The sequence below is a fragment of the Theobroma umbraticum genome, unplaced genomic scaffold, assembly GCF_002168275.2.
Source record: "Theobroma umbraticum cultivar Fairchild unplaced genomic scaffold, ASM216827v3 scaffold_81.0, whole genome shotgun sequence".
NCBI lineage: Eukaryota > Viridiplantae > Streptophyta > Magnoliopsida > Malvales > Malvaceae > Theobroma > Theobroma umbraticum.
Window position 1 is genome coordinate 548719 of NW_018397268.1, and position 9327 is coordinate 558045.

At 35.6% G+C, this 9327-nt stretch overlaps 2 protein-coding genes across 2 annotated transcripts in view; both read right to left on the reverse strand.

Moving 5' to 3' along the window:
- LOC110424912 (Clathrin, heavy chain) overlaps positions 1-4206 on the reverse strand; it is an 11342-nt gene extending 7136 nt beyond the window's left edge. The window contains exons 1-10 of the mRNA XM_021439614.2: positions 3859-4206; positions 3418-3622; positions 2574-2662; positions 2403-2481; positions 2132-2259; positions 1558-1656; positions 1354-1462; positions 648-727; positions 340-567; positions 183-248 (exon numbers count right to left, since the gene is read on the reverse strand). Of these exons, the coding sequence (XP_021295289.1) occupies positions 183-248; positions 340-567; positions 648-727; positions 1354-1462; positions 1558-1656; positions 2132-2259; positions 2403-2481; positions 2574-2662; positions 3418-3622; positions 3859-3903 (1128 nt within the window). The 5' untranslated portion in view covers positions 3904-4206. The remainder of the gene's footprint in view (positions 1-182; positions 249-339; positions 568-647; positions 728-1353; positions 1463-1557; positions 1657-2131; positions 2260-2402; positions 2482-2573; positions 2663-3417; positions 3623-3858) is intronic.
- Positions 4207-5567: 1361 nt separating this feature from the next.
- Positions 5568-8066, reverse strand: PP2C5 (phosphatase 2C5). Its single transcript, XM_021439964.2, has 4 exons — positions 7499-8066; positions 6946-7287; positions 6644-6823; positions 5568-6536 (listed from the first exon to the last, which is right to left on the reverse strand). Exons 1-4 carry the CDS (start codon positions 8006-8008, stop codon positions 6363-6365), a joined length of 1206 nt encoding a protein of 401 aa, XP_021295639.2. The 5' UTR covers positions 8009-8066; the 3' UTR covers positions 5568-6362.
- Positions 8067-9327: the final 1261 nt, after the last annotated feature.

The window sequence follows — 9327 nt, forward strand, 5'->3', positions numbered from 1 at the left end:
AAGTTATCACAAAAGTATCCCTCCCCTTCAATCCCCTCAGTTAAATAGTTTTTTCCTTTAGGTATTATTGTCTGAAAATCAAAATTTACAGTGGATAATATCAGTCTCTTACCCCTACATTATCTTCCCAATCTAAAATACAGGAACAAGAGACCAGCAAATATACATATCAATCCACTTACCAGGTTCTCTGCACCAGGAAGGTTTCCTCTTTTGGCAAGATTGACAGCAAGCTCCAAATTGTTCAACTGTAACATAAAACAACCAGAAAAAAGTTGTAAGCCAGCATGTTTAACCTTTGTGATACCAGAAGCAACCAGAAAAGCCACAAAAACATACTTGACCGCTGACAAATGGCACTATTGTTGCTTCATTTACAGTAGCCAGTAACACCTGACCTCGCCTGTTGATGGAATAAAACCCTCCCATTGATGAAGCTTCAGAGGTTAAAAAAATTGGGTCTGGACTGATTCTATTTCTGTATACAGCAGTTGCTGTCTCTAGATCGTAAACAAACAGCAGCCCAAGCTTGGTGATTACATAGATTAAACTGTATTTGTGGGATATCTGCCAAGTAAAAGAAGCATGTCATATTATTGGCACAACAATTTACCAGAAAGAGATGCAAATTTAGGATATTATGTTACCTGCATTGCGACTGGAAAATCATCTTGAAAATCTGGTGGAAAGAATAGATCTGCCTGTTTCTTTGAAAACGATGGCTTACCTGCCAACAAGTATGTTGTGTTAGAAGATTCGAAAAATAATAGACTGAACAACACACAACACAAGATTATAGCTGAAAAGTTGATTTGAAGAAGAATCGTTAAAGCTCATGCTTAAACACAATGCCCAACAAAATTTTTAACTCATAATAGTCTTGATCTTGATTTAGAGCTTGCAATAGATAGAATCCTAGAATTCTGAGTTAAAGCCCCACAAATATTGCAATATAGAATCCCAACAGAACTTGCCAAAACTCAAAAGAAATAAAAAGTACTTCCTGATTTTTAGCTCAGGTAACAATAGTTTATTAGAGCCACAGCCATAATAGCAATTAACTTGCTACTTTAGGAAAAAAAAGCATTTAACTTCACAAAAGGATCATAGCTTATAAAACCAATTTTGTCAGTTACCACCAATTTCTGATGTCTACAACATTAACAAGATAATAAAGTATTACATTTGATCATTCCACCAATGGAAGTCGGAAAGGCATACTGTTTTGTTTACTAAATTTTATGTTTTCAGTTTTTGTATTTATTAAGAAAGTCCTTCAGTTCCACCCCCACCCACCCCAAAGTAAATAACAAGGAGATAGCAGAGGTATCAAAGACAGCATAGCACGCCTACCTGGCTGAGCACCGAGCTCAATCACATGCAGCTTTGATGTAATCTGGCCAGCATTAAAAGTCTTGGTGGCAAAGGAAATAAGAGTAGAAGGATTCTCATTTCCTGGAACCTGCTCAACACAAACAAGCATATTTGATAACCTGCTTCTTAGATTAGAATTTATTTATCTTGTGAAATAGAACAAAGTATAAGAAATCTCCTGACCTTAAATTGAGCAAATGAAGCAGCATGAGCTTCCAGAGCTTGACTACGCTGCTGATCAATAGAAAAAAGCTGCATGTTCCCCTTAACCAATTGTGGCCTCTAGATGAGACAAGACATATAGATCAAAATCAGAACATATAGCGGCAGTAAGAATGATTTTCTGAAGAGAGAATTTCATAACTACTAAAAGTTATGCAAGGAACTGTCTAACAGTGGAGAGATGCGGAAGGCAAAGAAAACTAAAACAGCGGTTAGAGGGATGCAAATCCAATATGACACCCCAAGAGATAAAATAAATCACCTAGAAGGAGTTACTAAATTAATTCACCAAGTTCACTTTAGCAGTTTGAAACATGGACCACACAACTCCCACACTCGCTCAAAGAAATTCTTAGGCCCAGCTTTGGGTAATTTTAAATATATTACTTTGAAAGTTCACTTTTTTTGGTATACAACAAGACTTAACACGTGGCAGTTATCAAATTCCCAAAACATAATGCAAATGAAGCAACAACCTCTTCATTACAACAAAATATTATTCACCTTTAGAAAGCATTACATGGCAACCACATACCTCAGGTGAACCAGGGGCAATTCCAATCAAAACCAACCACTTCTCTGAAGGGTCACATTTATAGTTTATTATCTGATTGTTCACTAAATTAGCTGTTCTCTCAAACATCTTAGTTGGTTCGGAATCACCTGCCAGAAGTGAGATGCAATGAGACACATAACACCAAAGAAATCTATACAATAGATAAAAGTACATTCAAAGTATATTCTTTAGAGCTGAACAAATCACAGCAGTATGTGATACTAGATAAGGTAACAGAATAACATCTTACCTTCAATTGACCAATGATACACGGAAGTCTGAGTGACCAGGCCAAGCATTTTTGGGCTAATCCATTTCCAAAATACAACCTGGACATGAACCAAGGAAAGTTTGCTAAGCTCATGCAATCAAGTAACTATCATGGAAAAACGATAATGTTGAGAGGCAGATAGCTATTCACCTGTTCAGGCATCTGATGTGATTTCATTTTTGCTTTCATCTCTATGTTAAATATTTGCAAGTGATCTTGAGTTGTTCCAGGTAGTTGAGCTACAAGGCGATGTCAAAGTCCATGAGCAGAAGGCATAGATAAATAAAAAATATTAAACAAGACGTAAAATCAATATTAAAGATACTGAATTTCCTTCTCCAGTAAATACTTTCATTACAAGAATGCCAAGCACTAGAATGCATCTCAAACATATTTTTCATATCTAGATGGGCATAAATTGAAACAAATTCTGCTATAGGAAGAAATTAACAAGCACTCAGCAGTGCTGACAAGCTGTTCCTGGCAAACTAAACAAACAGATATGCAAATGCAAAACCTAATCAATATCACGATAAAACAGTAGAGCAGAAAAGCATTAACGGCTACAAACACTGTAGTTCACGCACACTTTGATGCCTTAAGCAGGGTGTTGCAGTTGACTGGTATCACAATTCATCCATTTGTTCATTTTTAGAAAGCAAAATGCAAGCAGCAAACCAACAACCGAAAGGAGCCTATGTGTTGATTCAAATAAGATTCTTCTACAAAAGTATTCCATTAAAATACAAAAAGAAAAAAAAAACCACTCTCCTACATGATTAGGCTGTTGATAAGACAGAGTCTAACTATCAAATAAGAAAAGAGTTCGAAGTTATTGACCCAATGTACACTCTATCGACTATACAAAACAGTCAAATTGAATATACAATACTCGAATCAATGACAAAAATGCTATATAATCACAGTCAATTATTACACACAATTAACAAAATGAGTTAAAATAAACTAACTGCTGGTTGATATGGTAACTGACCTTTCAAAGCAAGGATTCTAGAATTCGGATTCATAAGAGCGGAGTCTGCTGTAATAGGCCGTCTCAACGGCTGCATCGGCATGTTCATGTCTATGATCACAACACTATTTTGTGGCGCCGTTTCCCTCACACAGATATATTTATCAGATTCCATAGTTACGTTCGTGAAAGTGATAAATTGAGGATTAATGCCAATGCTCGGCAACTGCAAACAAACGACACCGTTCAGATCACTCAAAATTTTCACTATTTTGAAACGTATAGGGGAAGTACCAAACAGATCTAGACAAGTATTACAGCTATTAGATCTGAAAAGGTTTATGAAGTATTAGCTTAAGCTTAATAACCGATTAATTGCTATAATTCAGCTGAAATTTCCATAAAATCGATTGAACCGAAACGAGGAGTGAGAGGAAAGAGAGTGAAACCATTAAGACTTACAGTTAACACCTCCTTCATGGCGATGGGAGCGTTCGCGGCCGCCATGGTGGCTCAGATCAACGGTTGAAGATTCACGAATCAGGAGCAGATCTACGGCTGAGATTCAATGTTTCAATTGCGGGGTCAAAACGGAACACTGAGAAAAGGGACGAAGAATCAAACACTCTGCCACGAGATCTGAAGCAGAGATTTAAAACAGTCGGAAAAATATACGGAGAAAAGAAAAAAGGAAGATCGAATTTGGTGAAGAAATGAAGAACAGAGAAGCAGAGCGAGAAGAGATCCAATCTAAGGCACTCGAGAAAAATAAAGAAAAAGAAAAAGGAAAGGACGTGCAAAATATGTGCCTTAGAGTGGTATGCGCATTTGCTGGCTCTTAGTTTTTATATAGCCGCCCGATTCGGGTAATTACCCGACCCGAAATTTTATTTTTATTTTCGAATTTTAAACTATGCTGCAAGAAAAAGGAAATAAACGGCTGAATATGGTGAATTAACAAAAAATAATAATAAAAAACAATTTAAAAAGGACTAAAACAGGAATTTATATCTAATACATTGTCAATAAATATGTAAAAATAAAAATTTAAGTATTTATTTTTTCAATTATCAATTTTTAAATTTATCTATTAAGAAAATGATAATATTTGATTAACTGATAATGTATAAAATTTATACATATCAAATATAGATTAAATGAAAACATTATCTTATTCAATAACTATATCAAAATTTGCACCATGGTTAAAATTTTATTGATTTTATAGAGTTAAGAAAATATATTTTTAGTATATGAAAAAGAAATGCTGAAAAATGAAAATGGCAGATATTTTTGTTTCTGGGATTCTCTGTTGGGGTTGACTCTTGGAGGGGGGGATGAGATTACATCAAGTTAATACATGTAAGCAAGCCCACCCAGGCCCCAGCTCCTTCTAGTGCTTCCAAAACGAAGAAAAAGGAAAAGCAATGAGGTAATATATACTTTCTACTTGATTATGAGTGATGTTTGAACAAATACTAGGAGGATCAATCAATAGCTCAGGCTGACATGGAAAACCCACTGTAATTCCAAGAAAAAGCTTATAATTTACTTGATTGTCAATTAGATGGGACTCTTCCTGGAGAAAAAAAAAATATCAGAAGTTGGGAGGGAAGTTTTACTTTTCATATCCATTAATTGATAAACTTTTGTCATTTTCATTTATTCGGATTTAAGCCAAAGGGAATCTCCAGCATTCTTAGTCAAATTCCTTGTCGATTTGACATGCTAAAGAGAATTTTCTTTGTTTTTTTTTTTTAATTTTTTTATGCTTAATTTTCTCTCTTTTTCTTCACTCTCACCGCCCTCGATGAATACTTTGACCCAACTGTATTAAGCCAAAACAAAGATCAATAAGGTACCACGACTCCAATTTAAAATTTTTATCTAAATTTCACTCTATTTTACTATTTAAATTAAATTCGAATGATTCGAAAAATTACATATATAGATATTTAATAAAAAAAAAAAAGCCCACAAATACAGGTTTTGGAAACCAGCACAAATGGACTCTTATTTGGGCTGGAATTCTGGGTTTGAGGTTGTTGTCTTGTTGTTGTCTACCTCAGACCAGCCAGCAGTTGGGTTTGGTAGAATTGTTTAAAAAAATGCCCAGTTGTTGCTGTGGAGTCGAGATGTCAAGTGGGACTCACAAGAGCAGCATCCCATGCTTACAAGAAGAAAATACTACAAATTCATTCTAAAAGTATAGCTAAAATATTGCATTTTTTGAGGAGGCAACATGAACTAATTTGATTGCATCATTGCTAATATAAAGAGCATTAAGAAACCATTCATCCATCATTGGAAAAGTGCCAAGCCAGCTGCCAAACGTGACCCATCTGGTCTAAACAACAATTCAGAAACCATTTCTTGACTTGGAACAATCCCCAAAAAGAAAGAGAAAAATCAGTTGGTCAAAATGGCAACTTGTAGGGATGACCATGGGCAGCTGCTACTTTGCAACAAGTGCTCCACTTCCAGACAATTCTCCCTGTTTATCTGCCTTTTAAGAACTATTATCATATAATCCGGGGATGATGATGACAAACTATGTGAGGATCCCTGATCAGTCGATACTGCCTTCGTTTTTGTTCTGATAAGGCAATTGAAACTGTCTTCCTGATATCATGGTGGTAGGGAATCCATTGAACCTCAAATATGAGCAACTTAAGAGCATGAGATAACACACTGGCATGGGGAAGTGATCACAGTCTGATGATCTGCAAGACATTTTGGTATACTATAATGCCATCTTTAAATCATAGTGATGTCCAGGTTAAACTATTATCCTCGTCAACATTGCAACCACCACTTACTGCCATTACCATAAACACGGCCATTTTCTCCAGGATAATGGATGAAGCAATTTGAAAAGTGTCACGGCTCTCCCAGCTCAATAGCTGCAAGTTTCTGATTTAAAATGGAAGACTTGCAGGTGGAGTAAAAACTTTAACCAGCCTCATCTAAACAAGTCCAGAAACAAAATGCTGTAGTTGAACTATCATCACACTAATATCATCAAACGAGCCTCTCCATGATGATAATTCAGCAAGCTTTTTGCAAGCAGAAAATGGCTCAGGCTTATCAATGCTTACACAGAAAGGCCGAACTAAATCTACTGCTTCTTGATTGGTAACCTGAAAGGCAAGTCAAAAAATTCAATACAACATCATTAACAACTTAAAAAGGATCATCAAAGGAGGTTCAAAAGCGATTATATGAACAAATTTGGTCTAACATTTACCTTATCCCAAAGACCATCTGAGGCCAGGATCAAGAACTCGCACTCAGGCTGAATTTTTAACAATTTCGTCTCTGGTTCTGCAATTACCCACGGTTTAAGATGTTTATCCCCAATTGCTCTTGATACAGCAAGAGAACCTTGTATTCTCCAAGCACCATGGCAACAATCCACATAGCCACCCTACAAGATCAAACATCAAAACAGAAAACTTTAATTTCACAGCATCAATCTTGTCTTTAAATTTTCATTGTATATTGAAATTTGAACTAAAGATGCACCAAGAGAAACAGCTGATTGCATACCAAAGCTTCAACTCTGTCTCTCTCATCTTGCCTTGAAGGTTTATGATCAGAAGTCAAAGCCTCTGCTACACCACTTCGGCTCATAACAGCGCGACAATCACCTGCATTCGATACAATAATATCACCTTCATGTACCATTGCCGTGACACAACAACTACCACCACCAACATCTTCCTTTAGAAAATCTATGTCCGTGGTCAAGTATGCGTCTCTAATTGCATCTTCGATTCCCTCTCCACATGATCTGTTAGATACCACCTCCATTACCTTCTTATCTAAGTTCTTCGCCGCGAATTCAGCAGCCTTTGAACCCCCATGTCCGTCAAAAACACCAAAGAAGGCCTGCATATTCATAATCAATTCAGGTCATGCAAAAATCAAAGCCTTCTTTTGGTAAATGTTGCTGGTAATAAGGGTTTAATCTTTGCTTTTCTTACTTTTCAATTCAACAAATCAATCCAACAATGGCATCGCAAATAAAAGAAACAAAATAGCCTTAAAATTTCTATGCATTTAAAATGATTAAAAGAAGAAAATTAGAGGGGAAATATACCTGTTTAGAATCTCCAGTAAGATCAATAACAGCAGAGTAACGGTCTTCCATTTTCCCTCTTCTTCCTCTCTTACAATAAACAGAATACCCCTCCCCTTCCACCTGCACCTCCTCCTCCCCTCTAGGCGTCTCCGCCGCGAACCCCAGCTTCACCGCCATTGGCGTAGGAATCTCTATCATCGCTGGCCTCTTTCTCTTCACCACCGAAGGCGACGCAGTGTCGGCTCCCAAAGAGAGCTGTTGATGCGGGACGCGAAAAGACAACGAAGATTTTAACGATGATGATGACGATGACGCCGACGGCGACTGCGGTGCCGCAACGGAGGCAGATGAGAAAGGAAGAGGTGATTTGGGAGAGGATAACGGAAGAGATAACGGAGACTGAGGCGCTTGAGAGGCGTTAACGCGAGGAGATGAGGGGAAAGCTGAGCCGTCCGATTTGCAGAAAATCGAAGGTGCTTTTTTGGGTGAGAACATCGGAGAGGCTGGAACCACCAGAGACCAAGGCATTATTCTTCTGTGGCGAAAGGAGGGAGAAAACGTAGACACGAAGGCCCAGCTACGAGATATGAACATTGAGAGATGGAGTTAGTTTCCCCTTCTGTTTATATACGTGAAGAAGACGGTACATGACGTGGCGTTTTCTGGTTCACTTTCAGGATTTTGATTTGCGAGTTTGACTCGGTTTGAATTTCTTGATTTGAGAGAGATAATTTAAGCGCCCTTTTCACTTGGGCGCGTGACGTTAGTTTTCCGCTTTGTTTGGAATCGCCTGGTTGACTCGTTTTGTATATGATTTTTTTCTAATTTATTTCATTTTTTATATTTATATTTTTTAATAAGTGAGAGAGGAAATTTAAATCTTATTTTTTAAATAAACAAATTTTATACTAATCAATGAATCAAATACTTAAATTATTTTATATATACATTATTTTTTTCATCATTATACTATTTTTTAAAAAAATAAATATTTATTTAATAATAATAATATATATTCTTTCCAAAGTTTTGGAGTTTTATTTTAGATTATCCCTATGATGTTTCTGACATTGCACGCGCTAGACCATAGAGTGGACTTTGTCTAATTCTTCTCCATTTGCCGTTTAAGTTTTTGTCACGTAAGTTAAAGAAAAATTATAAACAAATCTGTCCAATGAACATAAAACAAGAGACAGGCTAATAAAAGCAAAAAAAGAGAATAATTTTGCGGTCAAACTAGGTTTAATTAATTAGCCCGGAGCTTAGTTAGGGACGGTGTTTTTCTCATTATTATACTTTACATTTTCTTTGTCTGTAAGTTATTCCAACTTAAATTCAATTAAAATTTAATTATTTATTATTTTATTTAAATCTCATTAAAAAGTAATATTTAATGTCCGAACATAATTTCCAATCACATTAACTTAACTATATAGTTCTATCTTATTCAATTTGAGCAATATATTTCTGTTGAGTTTTAGTGAGAGTATCTAATTGACGGGTGCTATTTAATGAAACCATACAAAATTTTGATTTATTATCATGTTTTTATTAAGATGTCACTTGTAATTTAAGTCATTTAATATGAAAAATATTTAAAACTATAATATCTTTGTCCCATGAAGATTTTACAATTAATTGTCACGTAAATCGAGTTTACAAGATTATTACTATTTCACATAAATCGTATTAATTATACACATATATGTGATAGAACCTTTCATACAAGTAAAACTTTTGATTTACTATTATATTTTTGTTTATATCAAGCATAATTAAAAGTCATTTAATATGTAATTATCACAAGTAATTTGATTTGCAAAATCATTATTGTTTTTTATAAATAT

What these genes read in the sequence shown, in the direction of transcription:
- PP2C5 (XM_021439964.2), bottom strand. Translation starts at nt 8,008, where the DNA reads ATGCCTTGGTCTCTGGTGGTTCCAGCCTCTCCGATGTTCTCACCCAAA. An exon ending in TTACTGGAGATTCTAAACAG is followed by an intron (nt 7,288 to 7,498) that starts GTATATTTCCCC and finishes ATGAATATGCAG; the next exon opens with GCCTTCTTTGGTGTTTTTGA. An exon ending in CAGATGGTCTTTGGGATAAG is followed by an intron (nt 6,537 to 6,643) that starts GTAAATGTTAGA and finishes CTTGCCTTTCAG; the next exon opens with GTTACCAATCAAGAAGCAGT.